General features: G+C 41.8%; 1 protein-coding gene across 3 annotated transcripts in view; it reads right to left on the bottom strand.

The window, feature by feature from the left end:
- Positions 1–18241, bottom strand: part of MAGI3 (membrane associated guanylate kinase, WW and PDZ domain containing 3) — a 152513-nt gene extending 134272 nt beyond the window's left edge. For all 3 annotated transcript variants that reach the window (XM_063143362.1, XM_063143371.1, XM_063143380.1), the window contains exon 1: positions 17906–18241. In XM_063143362.1, coding sequence (XP_062999432.1) covers positions 17906–18233 — 328 coding nt within the window. In that variant the 5' untranslated portion in view covers positions 18234–18241. The remainder of the gene's footprint in view (positions 1–17905) is intronic.
- Between the last annotated feature and the right edge of the window lie 1204 nt (positions 18242–19445).

The raw sequence follows: 19445 nt of genomic DNA, 5'->3' as shown, positions 1-19445 counted from the left end.
TATGAGAGGCCACTTAGGTCCCAACCTTGTTAGGAAGAGGCTAATTTAGAGCCTCAAAATGCATTCCCCAACATCAATGTCCAGCAATGCATTGGGGAATCCTGAAACAGCTGCTGTCTGATGACAATGGGAGCCGAGTGACTCATATACAGGAGCGTCACAGCTCGCTGGCTAAGCAGAAGTTGAGTAACTTGTCAAGTGGCATATATGGGTGGTGTGGTGGGGGTGGGGATGATGAAGGCCCAACTTATACACAGCCTACACAGAGAAACCACACACAGAAATATATGACCCACGCAGGAGGACAGAAGGCATCCCGCATAAGAAACACACCACACATACATAGAATATACAGATACACTTGCCTTCCACTCACCTTTGAATAAAAGTCAGATCAAGTAGAATTAACATAGATTCTCTTGAATTTCCATGAGTTTTATATGGAACTCCTGCCCCTCAAACCACCATCTGATACCTGCTTGTATCATCATGGCACACAATTATCGATCCTCATTATTTTTCCAAGGGTTCCTAACTGGGACAGGCTGGAGTGAGAATAACTGGAATTCCCTTCCACCAGCCAGCCAGCCTTCCTGCCTTCATTCATACGTGTCTTTCTGCTGAAAGAGGCTGCGCCTAAATTAACTCACAGCTCCCATCACAGCCAAACAATCTGCCATGCATATTTTGAGAGGAACTTTCCTAATGCTGTGTTGTCCCTCCATAATCTTAAGGAGTTTCTCTCTTGCAGTAACTACGAAAGAATTGAATTAACAACAACTGCTTCTGTTAGGGCAAAGCAGTTTCAGGAGGATCTGAGAGAAGAAGCAAAGTGGGGGAAGGGGAGAATGAGGTCAGAAGAAGAGGTGCTTAAACCTTCCCCCACCTGCCACCTTTCTGCTGCAACTTCTTTTCACCCACCCACCGCATCTCTGCAGACACATGTTTGCAAAGGTAAACACGCTTCTGGAACTCTGTGCAGGAGTAACTGAGTGGGGGTGAGCAGCAGGCTTGTAGTAGAAAAGTGACAGGAGAGGGTAGGGTAAAAGACCCTCTTCCCTGACCATTCCAAATTGCCCATGCCCTAAAGGTGCTTTGCTACTGATGTTTGTTATGCAGGAAGGTTATTATTCCACCCTTAACAGGATGGTGAAAAACCTACATGAGGAGAAGGTGTGGATATGTCTTGTTCCAAGATGGATTGTTTGCAAGTGGCATTCTGCAAACCTGGTCACCATACTTCAGAAAGGATATTGTGGAGTTGGAAAAGGTGCAGAAAAGTGCTCAAGGGCCTGAAGTATTTAGCTTACAAAAAAGCAAGTATGGGGAGACATGATAGAGGTGTATGCAATTATAGGCCAGAAAAAAGTCAAGCTAGTGTGGAGAAAGTGGAAAGGGAGAAATATTTGTCAATCTCCAATAATACTAGAACCCAGGGCCATCCCATGAAGCTGATTGGTGGGACATTCAGGGCAGATAAAAGGAAGTACTACTTCACACAGTGCATAGTTAAACTATGGAATTCATAACTAGATGTAGTGATGGCCACCAAGTTGGATGGGTTTAAAAGGGGGTTGGATACATTCCTGGAGGATAAGGCTATCAATGGCTACTAATCCTGATGGCTATATGTTACCTCCAATATCAGAGACACTATGCCTATGTACACCAGTTGCTGGAGAACATGGGCAAGAGGGTCCTATTGCACTCATGTCCTACTTGTGGGCTTCCCAGAAGCATCTGGTTGGCTACTGTGTGAACAGAATGCTGGACTAGATAGACCCTTGATCTGATCCAGCTTGGCTGTTCTTATGTCTTACCACTAGAAATCATAGATCACCTCTATGTCCAAAGATGATTTGAGTCTATGATTTGATGGCAGTTTTGTTGGCATCCCAAGTAAAAATTATAAAGGTCCAAGAGGTTTTGCACCTCATATCAATGTTTTGTGCCATAGTAGCACTGGTAAGCACTTCATCTCTGATATTTTTAGTGCAGTCTATATATACCAACATAAGCTTTAATTTGATGGTGGTTTGGTGTGATCTAATGCATGTAAATCCAAATTTGTTTTACTAGATCCAACTTGATGATGTTGATATCTTGCCATTTTGTAACTGACCATGCTCCCATAGCAGCCATTTTGTGGTACCACCCACTGCATGTTTTCAAAATTCCACATATGCCCACATGCCCAAAAAGGTTGGGAATCCCTGACTTACAGCATTCCAGCAGAATGGAACAGCATAAATAATGGAAATAAGAACAGTCTTATGATGTTATCTGTTATCCTCCTCCCCCATCCTATCTAAAGATATCTCTTAAAGTGTCAGTTAGTTACATTGGCAGAACAGAAAGCATTAGAGATACACCAGTTACATTAGATATACACCAGTTGCTGGTGAACATCGGCGGGAGGGTGCTGTTGCACCATGTCCTACTTGTGGATCCCTGGTTGACAGCTGGTTGGCCACTGTGTCAACAAAATGCTGGACTAGATGGACCCTTGGTCTGATCCAACATGGTTCTTCTTATGAGATGTAAAAACCTTTGTCTAAAATGCTTCTGAAATGCAAGAGCAATGTTAATTAGCACTCTTAAGTATGATGCAGTTGACTTAATAAGACAACATAGCACTGTAATTTCTACTCATGTCTCCCTTTTGGCTCACCTATTTTTAAAAGAAGGCAAAATGGGGCAAGTCAGCTTTGGGCTGCAAGGAGGTTAATAGTAAGTGGGGTATAGCTCAGAGGTTCACACATAGGCCAGGCCTTCATCTAGCTGAAGAGACTGAAGGGGCTAATTTCATATGGAAAATTATAAGACAGCACTAGTTTTAAAATGGAAAGTCTAACTACCTGGTATACTGAGAAAATCTTAAAACAAAACAAAAAATGGCTTTAATGATTGATACAAGATCAATGGAGTTTGTTTCCTAGCCATGATAGCTGGGAATTCCCAAAGAATTCAGAAGATCAAGCAATGCACGACACTACCGTTTATGGTAAATTTTACTGAGTAGTTTCACAAAAGACCACCAACTTCTCTTCCCAACCCCCAATATTATTTTCTGGAAATAATACACAGCTATATGTACAAGATGGATTCAGCTATATCAAACCAATTACGTTTTGTCATTATGTGCATGAGCCATAAGTCGGGCACTGACACTCCCCATCCTCTCCTCTAAACAAAAGGAGGGACCATTAGCATTTTTACATTTAATAAGGAAAATCAAGATATCAAGCCAGAATTGATCCAATCAATTATTTAAGGACAGGTCATATCTCAACAATCTGAGTTACCTTCATTTAAGCGATTCAACCTTGTCCAAGGGCCACACAACTTTCTGTTACAGTGTATCAATTGGATGTTATGCAAGGACAAACCCCCCTCCCGCCTTTTTTTTAAAAGTAGTGATATTTATACATCACTAGAATTTATGTTACTTTACACATATTATGGCACTTCACACTGAATGCCCAATGTTGCCAGACAAGTGTATTACTTGCTGAATACTGATGAATTGCAACTAGTGATTAGCAGCTGGTTTAGAGGTTAGTGTGTCAGCCAAGACTAGTGAAACCCATGTTTAAGAATATAAGATCCATGTTGGATCAGACCAAGGGTCCATCCAGTCTAGCCCTCTATTTACACAGTGGCCAACCAGATGTCAACAAGAAACCCACAAGCAGGACATGCGTGCAACAGCAACCTCTCACCCATGTTCCCCAGCAACTGGCATAGAGTTTAAACTCTAACTCAGACCATGAAATTATGGATGACAGTGGGTCACTCTCAGTTACTAACCTTTAAACTAACCTACAACACAGTATTGCAAGGATAAAATACAGAGCAAAGAAGTATATATGCCACCTAGATCTCCTTGGAGAAAGGGCAAGATATAAATATGTTTATATTATATATTATATTCATTTTAAAGAGATCTAAGAACCTAAAAGCCATGTTGGATTAAACTAAATATCTTCATATTCCAGCACTCTGTTTTCACAGCAACCAATCAGATGTGGAAAGCCCACAAGAAGGGCATATCTTTATACTTCCCTTACAAGACAAAGTAATTACTAAAACTAGTTTTTCCCCTGAGAATCCTGACTGATATTATTACCCATACACTTTTAGAACTGCTTGAACTGCATAGATTCTGACAATTTAGTCACAAAATTATGGAACATACCATGTGGGACTACAGAACATGGTGAACATGGGGAACAAGTTCCAGGGAAGAACAGGAACTTAAGAGAGTCTAATCCATTCTCCCCCTATTAGCCAACACATTAGGGAGTTGAATGTCCTCCCAAAGAAGATCTTCATAGATTCACACTGAAGGTGGGGGAGGGTGACTGCTTTTCTACTTGCCCCTACCCAATTTGAGAAGAGCTGTTGCTTTGTTCTATTTGGAGTTTCCTTGCTAATGGTTTTTAGAAAGGGCCAAAGATGTCTATCCACATTTCTAGCTGGGTTACTGCCCAACAGATCTCTACATGCCCTACTGTGTGCAACTATGGGCTCCAGAAGGCCCAATCTCTTGTTGTTCAAAGACTAATAGATCTAGATCTACAGCATTTAAGAACTGCTGCTGACAAATCTTGCTCTCCACTGCTCTACAATAATTTTAATAACTATGGACTCACTGCAGCTTCATATCTGTATGCTTTAACCATTCCCAAGTATAGGAGAGCATTTACCCTTGCTCGCTTTAATGTGTTGCCATCAGCATTACTAGAAGGACGATTTAGTAAAATCCGGTTAATGAACGGATATGTCCCTGTGGTTCTGGAGCAACAGAATCTGTTGAACATGTCATTTTGCATTGTAACATGTATGAGGAATGCAGAAAAAAGTTAATCATTCCTTTATTAACAGCCTTTTCTGGATGTGACCCCACAACATTGGTATTAATCTGTTTAAGGGATGTGTCCTCCCATATAACTGAAAGGGTCTCTAAGTTTCTCATGACCTCAATGCAAATTAGAAAAATAATGCTGCAATCCTTCTGAGAGAAGTAACTCACTAAGCTGTATTTTGTTTTTATGACACTTTTTATTTATCCTTTGCATGTTTTGGTGTTGATTTTGCTGGTCTGCGACTGTAATAAATAAAGATTTGAATTTGAATTTTACATGCCCTACTGTGGAACAGTTAGTTGTGGGGGAGAAGGAGTTGGCCGAGGAAGACTGTAGAATAAATTTAGAGGGAGGACAAATTCAAAAGGTTTGCAGCTCACTGATCTAAGAGTAGTAAAAGTCAAAAGCGTAGCATTACCACCTAAAATATTTTTGTTCTCAAGAAAAGTTGGAAGATACTCTTCATTTATAGTCAAGATCCTAGATATTGATGTCATCACTTCTTTATGGATCAGTGCTGTGACATTTGACAGATAACAAGTCCTCCCTTTCAGTTTGCTAGTTCAACTTTATCATCAACTGAAGAATAGCATTATTCTAAGAATACATCCCACAGTGCTCTGAAAGTAAGTAAATAATGCTTGAAGCACTACCATGCTTCAAAACTAAAAAATTAGTTCAGTGAATCCACTTTAGGGAATAGTGGGAAATAAATGACGGGAAAATAAGTTGGTTGTCATGCATCTGAGTCTCTAGATCCAAATGAACATGTGGGAAGGGTGGTGTCCGTGTGGAATCATTGGTACTGCAGTAAGACTTCAACTCATTACTGGGGGAGGGGAGCTACTACCTATGGATTCTACACTCAGGCCTCTAAACCATTTGGACATGGTGATGGCCAATTGTTGCAGTTTCCCCCAGTGTTGCCAGAGGAAACACTGGAACTAAAGGGTGGCTTGCTAGCTGTGTTTAGGTGCCAGGGATTAAAATAAGAAGCACAGCAGCTTTGGCTGCAGGTGTCAGCTCAGCTGGTGCTCCCCTGGGCCATAGGAGGCCTAGGCAGGGGAATTGCTTAATATTCTTCCAGGCAGTATGCTTGCAAATTGTTACTGGGAGAGGGTGTAGAATGGTTTCCATGATATCATGTTGATTTTTCTACCATCGTCATGTGTTGATTAATGCCCTTCATGCAAAGCTAATGTGGGGGCATGAACCAAACTGATGTTGCGAGTGGAGAGTGGCAATGCAACTGCTACAAAGCTGTGTGAAGAGCTCCTGCTGCTATATTGACTATTTGCTATCATTCTGCTTCTGACATTGAAACCTATGGCTGCATAGAATCCAAATAATTATGCCACTGTATGTTCTAACAAAGTGGTAACCATCTTAACATGGCCATAGGATTATCGGTCCACCAGATAGTCAGAATTTCCAAACACATTTCAAAAAAACTGTTTTGCAAAACTTCACTTTGAGGAACGATCTGAAAAACATCTTTCCTTGAACCATAAACAGTACAAACTGCCACATAACTGGTTCTTGTATTACTGTATTTCTTCGATTGTAAGACGCCATTGATTGTAAGACGCACACTAATTTCCGTACCACCAACAGAAAAAAAACCCTAAGACACACCCGCGATTCTAAGACGCAGCCCATTATTAGAGATGTTTATATGGGAAAAAAGTGTGTCTTTGAATTGAAGAAATAGGGTATGTTTGTCCATTGCAACCACTCTGAAATTTCACCTGACAGCATTAGCTTATTGCAATAGCTTATTTTGAAAGAGCAATTCATTGTACAAAACAAACATTTCAAAGTGTTCAAAAAGCATTTGAACAATTACAGAATTCAGCTCACCCATCTCCCTAGGTGCTGAGCATGTCTTCCTGCATGCTCATGTTATACAAGTTCAGAACATATACGGTAAGTCGAACATCTAATGGATCTTTATGTAGCATTTGAAAAAGTACTTTAAAATAGTTAAATATTCAAAATAGCTTAAAGGAAAAGTATTTGAAACACCAACAGATAAGATTGCTCATTTGAAAATGCAAGGCTTTGGAGGGTTGGATAATGTCCAATATATCCAACTGTCTGCCTTAACTGTGGGCACACAGCACACTACATATCACCTTCAAACTGTAACTACCTAGATACCTAGAGGAAAAAGCCAGGAAATACACACACAAAAATGGTTGTATACTATGCCTGGTCTACACATGCGGCAAAGCATGGTGATAGAGTCCGGAAGTGGTAGAATGGACCATACCATTTCAGGTGGGAAAGTAACCTGTGCCTTCCCCTACATAAAACACTCAGTGCAAGTAAAACATTAGCACAAAAATGAACAAGCTCTCCAAAAATTGTTCATTTTTATGCAGAAAAATATTGAAAAATGGCATCCTGCACAGGTAGTCTAAAATGGTTTGCTACTTGTACAACTTCAGAATTCTACTGCATCATCATACTGCATGCACAGGCCTCACTTTGACAGTCTTTATAGGATCGTACAGATGTTCTAGATGCCATTGCTATTCATATTAAGGCCCAGGTTACAGATTACATACAAATGCATAATAGTAGCATTTTAGGAGGGGGTAACAGAGAGCAGCAGCACTTTACCTTTTCCTACTACAAATCATACGTCCCTATACATTGGCTGCAATGTTCAAGATTGGATGAATCTGTAAACTCATATTGGTGCTTAGGAGAGAGCAATGATCCCTCCTAATAACAGAGGGTGCTAGAAGACAAAGAATTATCACAAATTTTCACAGACAAATTGCATCAGTTAGCATATAGCAGGGAGAACATTCTTAAGCCTAAAGTGCCTTAAGACCTTTACATGGCTTACAGCTTCTGCTGCTTTAAGTTCTCCCTCACATTCAATTTGCCTCACCTCAGCCATCATTTCAGAGAATGTCTCAACCCTTGTTGCCACTTCTCTCCCTCAGCAAGAACCCCAATGATGATGCTTCTCCTTTCCTAGTCCACTTAATATAACCCCCATGTACTTGCTAAATTGATGTATCTTCATTACTAAGAGTCTAGGAAGTAGATATATTGAATTTCATGGCACAGCAGTAGTTAGGCCATAATGCACCCCCCCTCTCTCTCTCTCTCTCACACACACACACACACACACACACACACACACACAGAGTTGCAAATTCAGGATTATTCTTTCATCAGTGATTTATTCTCAATAATTCAAAGTATTTTAAAAAGGCCAGCCAGACCATACCACTGAGGGATCTTAAGTCTCATTCATATCAATGAATCTACTCTAAGAATGACTAAGTCAGGATCCAAACCTCTGTATTTTATGAACTTTTCATGCACCACTTTGAGTTAAAGATTTTATAAGGAAAAGCAGGGTAAGCATTTTCAAAGGAAGAACAAATTAACACAAAGTGGGGATGATCTCAAACTACACAGCATTTTTCACAAAGCTGTGATTCAATCCATACCTTCCTTTTAAATTATTTTGACATTACTTGTGAAAAGCTTTTCTTAATAATTAAAATGCGCTCACTGTCCATTATGTCAGGCATCCAAATCAGATTGCATGCATATGATATGCTGTTTCTTACATGTTCCTATATGAGTGAAATAACCAATGTGACTAATTCATAAAAAGCAGCAGCCGGGGGGGTGGGGGGAATTAGTGCCTAAAAATACTGTGGGGGAGGTGAAGTCTACCACTGCAATCTTATACATATCTACTGAGATATAAGTCCAGGCTTACTTGTGGTCTTAGTCCCACTTGAGCGTGTATAACAGGATAGGTGACCTGGTGCCATCCAGATGTTTTAGACTCCCATAATCTCTGACTATGCTAGCTGGGGGCTGATGGGAGTTGTAATCCAAAACATCTGGAGGGTGTCAGGTTGCCTTCACTAGTATATGGGATTGCAGCATGTATTTTTTAGGGGAAGTCTCCACCTCAGCTCAAAGCTCCTGCTGTGCAAGTGCCAAATCCAATATTTTGATTCCACTTGCAAGCCATTGCACAAAGCATTACTACTTTATCACACTATGTGTTGCTTGTGCTAGTTGTTCTGCAACCATTAGTGGAACACCACCTCCTTTAATTTCTCCACTAGCAATAAGGTTAGATATACCCATTGTATGTGCATTAATTACTGTATTCAGTTAAAGGGTACAAAGATTTTAATACCAAGTTGCCATGTTATGAGTTCACAGTTTCATAAACATGGCATAGCATGTTAAAGTAAAATGAATCCAAAACTATACCAACACACAAGTTTGTCATACTAACAATGGTGACAGTAAAAATCAACACATATTATACACAAATGTACACATATGTCAGTACAAGACAGGTACTATTCAGGTTTAACCTCTTCCACAATCTAGAGCAACTTTTTAGCTGGGTTCCACAAAATCTTGGCGAACCAGAAACACAGCTTGTCCACCACCGCCATCTTCCCAAGTAACGATCAGCCAAAGGGAAACATTTACTGCACACTTCTTCATGCAGGGTGATGGTACAATAGCCTAACTAGAACACTGAGCAAGATAAATGAGTTTTCTTGAAATAAATCTCTCCTCACCATCTCATCAGTATACAAGGGTTCCATGGCAGACACCTCAATGTGAAAAGAGTTAACTGAGGGTAGAAAGAATGAATTCCACTGCTCTAAAGAATTTCAGAATAGCAAATCTTGAAAAAATTATTGTGTGGCAAGAATTTTTTTTTTTATTTATGGAAATCCTAAGTTTTGCATCACCCAGGTATACAAAGCCTAGTCGAGGGGGTTGGAAGGCGACGATCTCGCGATTTTATGATCACAAGATTGTCGCCCTCGTTTACATGTGGCCACCATTTTGGATTTCAGGTTTTAAAGGGAAAGGAGCTCACGAGCGCTCATGTACAAACGGTGAGGTTTTTTTTTTTTTTTAAACACCTTTTCCCTCCCCTCACCCCCGATGGGCATAGAGCTCCTGAGGAGCTCTGTGCCCGGGTCCCAGCTCCTTGCAGTTACTCACGAGGAGCCGGGACAACCTGCGATGCCCGCCCACACATTCCACGGTCTCGGGATTATCCTGAGACCGTGGAAAAAGTGGGATTAAAGTGTAGGGCCATATCCCGGGCCAGGGGAAGGATCATCCCTCCCTGCTCCCAGGATCCCCTGTGCGTCATGTGGACGCACAGGGATGATCCCGGGATACAGGCCTAGTCTAGCCATGGCCTCAGTTAACTCCACAGTCAAAATGCAAGTACAACACTGTGACATAGAGGGTACCAAACAAATACCATAGCATTTTGCATTTACAGTAACTCAGCCAATTGCAGTGTTAAAAATTTAAAAATCTCAGGCACAATTTAAAAGAACTTTAATATAAAACATACTGAGGCAAGCCAGCAAATGTTTCCAGAGAAATACATTGAGTTTAACAGAAAAGTGTTAAATTGTATGTTAGGCAGACCAGTAAAGGAAAAGTGAAAGAAAAGCAAATGCATGCAAGATTCAGAAAACACAAAAAAGTTGTGATTGGGTATTATATTAAAGTAGTACAGATGAACCAGAGAAACAGGAAATTACTTTCACCTAGGAATAAATTTTTTAAAAAGTCAAAAGTGAAGTTCAACTTTAGGAGCAACTGCTACTCAAAGCAAACATCTGTGAAATATTTGGGACACAGAACTCCATATGTCAAAAATGTAAATATCTTTAATTTATGGAGAACTTTGTTCAATACATTTATCAGTATTTCAAAATAGTACTCATTTTGGCATTGATTCTATATTAGCAGAATGCGCATGTGTAGTTATAAGGTTTGAATATGAGTGTCTTCAATCAATTTGCTATAGTGTGATTGTTTCATAATTGAAATATAGATCTGTTCAAATCATCTGCTTTTAAACAGCAAAACAAGGGTGTGGGTGAAGAGTGTGGACCCCTCCTCCACCAACAGTTTACCTCTCTTTAGTCTGTATCCCAATACACTTAGAGGAACTATGGGGAGATAAGCAGTGGGAGGATTCAGTGGGCTCCTGCAGAAAGCAAATGCTACACTTCATTTTCTTATAAAGCAAGTGTGTTTAAATATATTGATCTACTGCCAGCTCATCTAATCTAGTTAGTCAGATGTCTATAAACCTCCATACAACTGGATGCAGTTACAGTGCATCCTATATGTTCATTTAGATTTCTGCCCCTCAATATTTCAAGGTCATATTATAACCCAAGTCAAGCCAATAGCTTAGATCAGTCATGGTTTAGTCCAGGGGTGTGGAACCTGTGACCTCCAGATGTTGTACTTTGTTGATCCAAAGGGAGAGGCAGGAGATATATATATTTATATACACACACACACACACACACACACACACATACACACACACTACAAATCCCATAATTCCTGTCCATTTGCTGTCCTGGGTGGAGCTGATGAGAATTTTGAGTCAACAACATCTGAAGTACCAAAGGTCCCACAATTCTGATTTAGTCCCACTGCAAATAATAGACACGTGAGTTATGACTAAATTAAGCCCCACTTATTTCAATGGGAATAAAGTGAGACTTACGCCTTAGCTAGACCTACCGTTTAATCCAGGACAGAGGAGGAAAGATCTCGCGTTGTATTTAACGCGAGATTCCTCCTCTGTTTACACGTGAGACGTGACGACCTCAGGAAGAGAGGCGTCGCGCCAGCCATTTTAAAATTATTTTTAAAGAGGACGGAGCGCAGGAATGCTTGTGCACTGAAGGTAAGTTTTTTTTAAAAAAAATTAAGTCCTTTCCCTGCTTCCCCCCTTAACCCCAATGGGCGCAGTGCTCCTGAGGAGTGCTATGCCCCGTGCGCGGCTCCATGACAGTAATTGCGTGGAGCCAGGTCAAACCGCGGCAACGGGCCACACGTTCTGCGGTCTTGGGCTCAGCCAGGGAAAAGTGGGCCAAAAGGGGAGGGCTCTAGGGAGGTTGTGGGCTCTCCCACACTAGAGGCATTCAAGAGGCAGCTGGACAATCATCTGTCAGGGATGCTTAGGGTGGATTCCTGCATTGAGCAGGGGATAAACTCGATGGCCTTGTAGGCCCCTTCCGACTCTGCTATTCTATGATTCTATCCCGGGGCAAGAGAGGGATCATCTCTCCCTGATCCCGGGATCCCCTGTGCATCATGTGGACACACAGGGACGATCCCAGGGTTCGCCCCGTGATAAAGCTCGGTCTAGCTAAGGCCTTAGTCAGCATCCAACCCATTGTCTCATTTTACCTTTGCAATCCTGTGGAATTTGTTATTTATCAAAAATGTATTTCTATATCCCAAGCAGCCATTGGCAGAGCAGGGATTTGAACTTGGGTAGGCCCACACCCAAACCCAGTAACACTCTATTGTGCCACATTTGCTGAAATCACACTCATTTCCACAATAATAAGCAAAGAAGAGGACAGAAAAGAATTTGGCAAACAGAAGAGCTTCACCTTTATAGTCAAACAATAACACTATCTTATTTCTAGGTTGAAATGGACCTTGTTCTCTCTTCTAATGTGATGGAAACCAACTGTAATTGTCAATTAAGTACAAGAAAATAAACACAATTCTTTTTTAGGAACACAAAAGTCAGTTAAGACTAATATCTGCAGCCTAATTAACACTCCAATATGCAGCCATGCAGTTTAAACAGGAAATTACATATACACAACACAAGTAGATTCAAATTCCTACACTCCAGTAAGAACATCTTTTGAAGGTGAAGAAATAAAAACTGAAACTAGTTTTCTCATAATTCCAAAGTAAATGAATACATGTTAGTATATAATAGAACTGGACACCATGTATAAATTAAAAGCATACGGGAGGTACATTTACAAAATTGAGCTGTATTATAACAATTTAAGTTTGTCAAAATTCTCTACTTAATATTCATAATGTGCTGTAACAGTGGAGCTATAATTAGCTTCAAATTTACAATTGTAAATCATTAGCCTGTATGATTGCAAGTAGCAGCGCTTAGCAATAACTTGACATTTGAAATGCATACTGGTGAGGAGTCTAAATAATTAATGCAATTATTCGATATCTTCTATATATACAAATTAACACCATCAAGGCAAGATGAGACTTCCATTAGAAAAATGAAGTTAACAGAAATTCAAGATGTTCTTATGAGACACTGCAGTCATTTGCACCAGTTTCAAGCTATGCATAAGATAATTTCATAACTAATGTTTACTCCACTTCATGTTAGCAATGGGTATTATTGACATTAAGCACAAAAGAAATGCAGGGATGGGGAGGGAGCATTTAACCAGCATATTGCTAACAATATTAAGACAAGCAGAAAAAGATTAAATTTATTGGAAGCAGGAAAGCAGCTAGGGAGGTGGCTGGACTGTTGGACAACAAAGTTGTTTAAGGTGTGCTAAAAGGATGTTAATGGGATTACACAGAAGCTGAATACATTCTTTACATCTGTCTCCACTGCAGCAGATGAGGTGCAGATACTTATGTCTGAAGTGACATTTCTAGAAAGGGTCTAAAGAACTGAGGGAAATAGTTTACATGAGATAAGGCCTTATCAACAAATTGAAAACAAAATAATTTCCAGGTCCAGATGGTACCCAACCAAGTTCTTAAAGAACTCAAACGTGAAATTGTTGGTATGTAACTCTTCCCATAGATCAGCATACAAACCCAAGGACTGGAAAGTGGCCAATTTAACACCAATTTTTAAAATAGCATCTAGGGGGGATCTAGGAAATTACAGCAACAGCTCAGGTCACAATCCTATGCATTTTTAGACAGAAAAAGTCTTACAACTCCCAGCATGTCCCAGCCAGCCATACTGGCTGGACATGCTAGTTTTTTTTTCTGTCTAAACATGTGATTACACCTTTAATGTCTGTTCTTGAAAAATTGGTAGAAACCATTGAAGATAAATTTATGAAGCATATAACAGAACACATAGTGCTAAAGAAGAATCAACATGGCCTCAGCAAAGATAAATCCTTTCACTAGTATGTTAAAGTTCTCTGGAGTGTCAACAAGCAAGTGAACAGGATTGATCTAGAAGACATTGTGAACATGGACTTTCAAAACCTTTTGACACAGATTCTCACCAATGGTCAAGGGATAAGAAAACATTCTCTTATGTATCAGTAGCTGGTTAAAGAACAGAAAGAAAAGAGTAGGAACAATTGGGCAATTCTTAAAATGGAGTGATGCAAGAAGTCAGGTCTCCCAAGGATCTATATGGGGACCTGTGCATTTTAAAATTATATTCAGACAGCATTCCATAAGGGACCTGTGCTTTTAAAGTTATAAACAATTTGGAGTTAGAGGTGAGAAGTGACATGGCCAAGTTTGTAGCCAACATCAAATTATTCATTGCCCCCATTCAGAAGACACCTTAAACCATGGCTTGAAGCATGGTGGTTAAGCCAGAAAGCTGGGCTGTGTTCAGAAGATACCTTAAACCACAGCTTTAACTATGGTGAATAAAGCAAAAAGCCTTACTCGCCATGGTTAAAGCCGTGGTTTAAAGTGTCTTTTGAAGCTGGCCTGGCTTTCTGGCTTAACCACCATGGTTAAAGGCATGGTTTAAGGTGTCTTCTGAATGGACCCAGTGCGGTGAAAACAAAAAGGGATCGTGAAGAGCTTCAAAAGGATATCATTAAATGGCATGCACAGTTCAATGTAAGCAAGTGTAAAGTGATAAACACCGGGGCAAAAAATCCTAACTTCACATATATACCGATGGGGTGGGGGCAAACTGACAAAAACTAAACCACGAAAGAGGCTTTTCATTTAAAAAAAAAACCAAGTAAAAGGGAAAATGGAGATGAATAAAATTCTGCTTGGTGTATAGGAAGTGGTCAGATGGTTCTTCTGCTTCTCTTGTAATACTAGAACCGGGGTTTGGAGGGGGGAGTTCATCCAATAAAGCTGAATGGTTGGAGATTCATTACAGACAAAAATAAGTACTGCTTTACACTGTGTATAACTATGGAATTTACTTCCATGAAATGTGGTGATGGCTACCAACTTAAGAGAGCTTTAAAAGATTAGATAAATTCATGGAGGATAAGGCTATCAATACCTACTAGGCATGACAGTTATATACTACCCTCAGGATCAGAGGCACTATACCTTTGAAAACCAGATGCTGGGGAACAACAGCAGGAGGGGGCCATTGCCCCAGTGCCCTGCTTGTGGGCTTCCCATGGACATCTGGTTTGCTACTGTGGGGAAGAGGGTACTGGACTAGATGAATCTTTGGTCAGACCCATCAGGTTTTTATGTAAGAATGTTCTGGTATTTAAAGCTGAAGTGTTTATTTGAGCCATTTCTACTATATAACAATTAGCTCTTACTTTGAAATCTGAATTTTTTACAATTCATACACACTAGAAATAAGGCTTAGGCAGATCACTTAAAAAAAGCAATTACTATTAGTTTCTTTAAAGTTTTTCTTTATGTTCTGTTCTACTAAAGATTACACTCTCAAATTCATGATCAGCTTATATCTTTGATTATGTAATGTTGTACATATACTATTGTAGTTCTGAAAAGAATCACCGCAAGCCACCTCACTTCAAGGTTAACCTATACTATTGTATTTTGCCGTGTCAATCTGAAGACTAACAAAAAGCAAAATACTTAAATTTCATAAGCCATTGTCAAATTTATTAAGTGAAAAATTCAATTTCCTGTATAAGAAATACAGAAGTTGTACATTCTTAAGTTTAGTATAACACATTTAAAATTAAACAAAGTAGAGAATTATCTTGTTGCCCTAGAGACACTTATATTCATGCAATACTTCATGTAGACAATACAAGTTCTTAGTTTAGATATTCTAAGGTTCATCTAATTCCACAATAAAGTATGTTAGGCATAACAAGGTATGCTACAGTTATTGAAAGTGTGAACAATTACAAAACATAAAGAGATCAATGTCTATTTTAGAATACTAGAAGTACAGAGAGTATATTTTACAATACTAGAAGTACAGAAAAATCATCTTGGGTACTCAGATCAAAAACTATGTTTAATGTGCTTTGTTTTGGGGGCCAACATATTATTTTTTATGTAGCAGCAGATGTTTATAGTAACTGAAATTGCTTGTGTCACACAATTTGAATACAGTCAGATACTGCTCTCCAAATAGCAAGAAGAATTTTGAGACAAAGTCACACTGCTGAAAATACAGAAAATTTATATGAAAGGCTGTTGTAAAACCAGTCTACCAAACTCTGGCACCTAGATTAAAGCTTTGCTTGTCAATACTGAAGCATTTTAACAGGTATGCCAGTTTGGGTCTTATTAATGAAGTCAGTATCACTCCTTTCAGTCAACTGCCCAAAGAAAAGGAAGATCACCATTCTAGCCTCCCTCTGCTGCTTCTGCTTCTGCCATGTAGCAATGCTAATTTTATACAAAGAAATAGTGAACCTCAATAACAAGCAGGCAACTAGCCTAAATGATAGCTTTTAATAATGTTCATTCACTAATCCTACCCAAGAGAAACATTAGCTTTCAGTAAACCTCAATGCTCTATAAACTTCACTCTCATAGCATATACAAACAACTAGCTTTGCAGAGAAATCACTGGGTTATGAAAACCACAGGGAACACTGAAACAGAAGATTAATCAAGTAAGTTATTACCCTGTATATGAAAATCAGTTCAAAAATGCTAGAATTCAAATGTAAGGCTAGGAGCAGTGTAACATGAATCTGTTCTACTGAAAAGAGCTGCAGGGTCTACACCACTGATACAACATGCGAGAACCTGTTTGCTCAAGCATGAAGTGCAATTACAATAGCTTCCCTCCCCCTAAAATACAGACAACTAAAAGCTTCCATCCTAGCATTGGGAATTAATGGCAAACATAGAAATGTAAGAATCGTACATTATAGCAAACCTAGTAATGCTCAAAATAGTTGTAGTGATTTCTTGCCCAATATAAACTGATAGGGTAGTAAAATGAAAATTCCAAACTGCTCCAACCAAGATAACGAGAAACTATCACCAATGTCAAATATTTCCAATTACACTGCATTTTAACAATATAGTTAATTACAAAAGGCAATTAACCCACTATAGAGAAAACTAGCGACTTTGACACTACCAGGATGACTACCATGTCTAACAATGTGCAATGCAATAGACTTTACTGGAACAAATGGCATGTAAACCCAGCTAAGGTCCTTTGCTATCACAAAGCCTGCTAGACCTTCTCCAGCTTAAAAAAGATCTTGTAAGTGGAAGCGTTTAAGTAATGACAGTAGCACTGGACTGGAAGATGGATACTGGAGTAAACAGGAAGGGCCAGATCTGCTCAGGAAAGGGAAAGGATTTAGCAGATGTGCCTGGGGGTGGGGGAGAGACACAAATGGCAGGGTCAGGTTTGCCTTTGCCTTCCTAGAAAACAGAGATGAGAAGCAGCTTTATGGAAGCAAAGAATTAATATGATTGAGGAAGGCCAAAAGCACCTACGAAAATCGAATAGAGGAGTGCTTTAGGAAGTGCTGAAGTAGGGTGGCACAGGTAGGGCGATCTGTGCCCTAAAGGATAGGAGATATGACAGAAAGATAGCTTCATCTTAAAATGGAGAGAGAAGGAGACTGATGGGGATTACTAAAGCTTGATGTTCCAACCTAAAGGAAAAATAAGCAGGAGAAGGATGAGTGAAGACGGAGGAGGGGAGGGGAGGGGGGAGAGACATATCTTGCCAGAAAAGGTCAATGGATGAAAAGCACTGCCGAAAGTAGGTGTTTATGGGTGACAAGAACAGTGCTTTGGTCGGCGAGGGAGAGGGCTGAGACAGACAGACAGAAAGAAAACCCTTTGGAAGATGAAAGGGTTACTTAGGAAAGGTACATCTCATAATGCAGACCGGGAAAGGACCCAAGACGGGGGAGGGGGTGTTTGATGAGGGGCAGGTGAGCCTGGGTGGAGACGAGGGCGGTGACTTCGGGGCCAGGGAAGGCAAGGGGGGAGGGAAAAGAAGGGAGCGTCCCTCCCCCAGGGCCCGACAGACGTTTGCACGGACTAACCTGGCCGCACAGTCTTGAGGCGCACCGGTTCCCTGAAGTGGCGGATGACGGCCAGGGTGTCGCGGTGAGTGAGGCCGCTCACCGGAGTGCCGTTTACCTCCAGCAGCACGTCCCCGGGAATGGGAGGCTTCCCCGAGAGCAAGACTGAGCCAGACCCACCGCCGGACTCGGCCAGCGTCGGCAGGCGGGCACCAAGGTAGGGGAACTCTCCTCGCTCGGCGCCGCCCCGCAGGAGGTCGGGGTCCGGGCCGGAGCCGCCCCCCCAGGACACGGCGCACTCCTGCACCTTGCTCAGCCAGTGGCGCTTCCTCCGCAGCGTCTTAGACATGAGGCCGCACCATGGGCGCCCCTTCGCGCGCGCGCTGCCCTGTCCCGCCGCCGCCGAGCTTCCCTCACGGCCAACAAACCAACCGTCCCCCTTGCGCGCGCTCGCGCCTCCTTCCCCTCTTCAGCCACCACCGGCCGCGACTGCCTCCCAACTGGCGCCCTCAACGCGGCGGAAGGGACACGCCCCCTCCTCCCGTTGGACACACCTCCTTTCCCCCTGCCGTTGTCCTAAGCCCCGCCCGACACTCCCGGGGGCGGGGCCAGGTGGACTGACGTCAGAGAAAAAGAACTTTCAGGGACATGGCAGAGGGGTTGCGGCAAGACTTGCGTAGAACTTCACGAGAGGCAAGCAAGTAACAGCACCGTGGACCTGAGGGGCCTGTTCTGCAGCCGAGTTAGGCCCCAATCCTAAGCAGTTTTACTCTAAGGAAGTACTTCCTGCCTAGTTGACATGCTTAACACTGTGCCAGGCAGGGCCGGTCCCATGCCCTTGGCGGTGCTCCGTCCTCCTCTCTCCCCGCCCCGTGGACTCCATGGTCTCCGCCCAAAGTAAGAGAGCACGGCGGTGGACGCCGGCGGAGGTCGTGCTTGCGGTCGCTGATCTCGCGCTCTGGTTACGAGCCCGCCGTGCCGCTCTCAGGGAGAGGGCAGGTGTACAGAGGCGGCAGCGGTTCCTTGGAGCTGCTTTCAGTCCGAGCAGCCCAATCCTCCGCGAAGAGAGTGGCTGCGCCTTGGCGCCGTCATTCGTCTGCTTGCCCACCTGAGGGACAGCCACTTCCGTTCACCTGCCCACTCTGGACCCACTAACCAGAGGGGAGAGGCCAGGCGAGTGAGCAGAGGCTACCACTGGGTTGCCCATTTGGGTTGGGGGAGTTGCTCCATGGAGGAGGGGATGTTCCCACCCAAGGGGGCCAAAATCTCCCTGTGGTGACCTCTCTTCCTCCATGCCAGTTATTCAAGTGGTGGCTGGTGCCCCCCACAAAGTACTAGGACCCAGTCTGATGGGTGCCAACCTCTGACACCCAGCCCTAGTGCCACAGGAAATACTTTTTAGCACCATCTTACAATTAAGGGGGGAAAGTCAGTGGCATAAACAGTTCATGGGCAATTGCCTTGGCATCTGCCTTTTCACATTAACTCTGTGACACTTCCCACTTTTGCAGCAAAATCCTAAAACTGTTTATTCATTAGAACGTCTCACTAAGTTCAGTGG

This window comes from Elgaria multicarinata, chromosome 1 (genome assembly GCF_023053635.1).
Source record: "Elgaria multicarinata webbii isolate HBS135686 ecotype San Diego chromosome 1, rElgMul1.1.pri, whole genome shotgun sequence".
NCBI lineage: Eukaryota > Metazoa > Chordata > Lepidosauria > Squamata > Anguidae > Elgaria > Elgaria multicarinata.
Note: the sequence above shows the minus strand (reverse complement) of the source record. Positions and strands in the feature narration are given on the sequence as shown.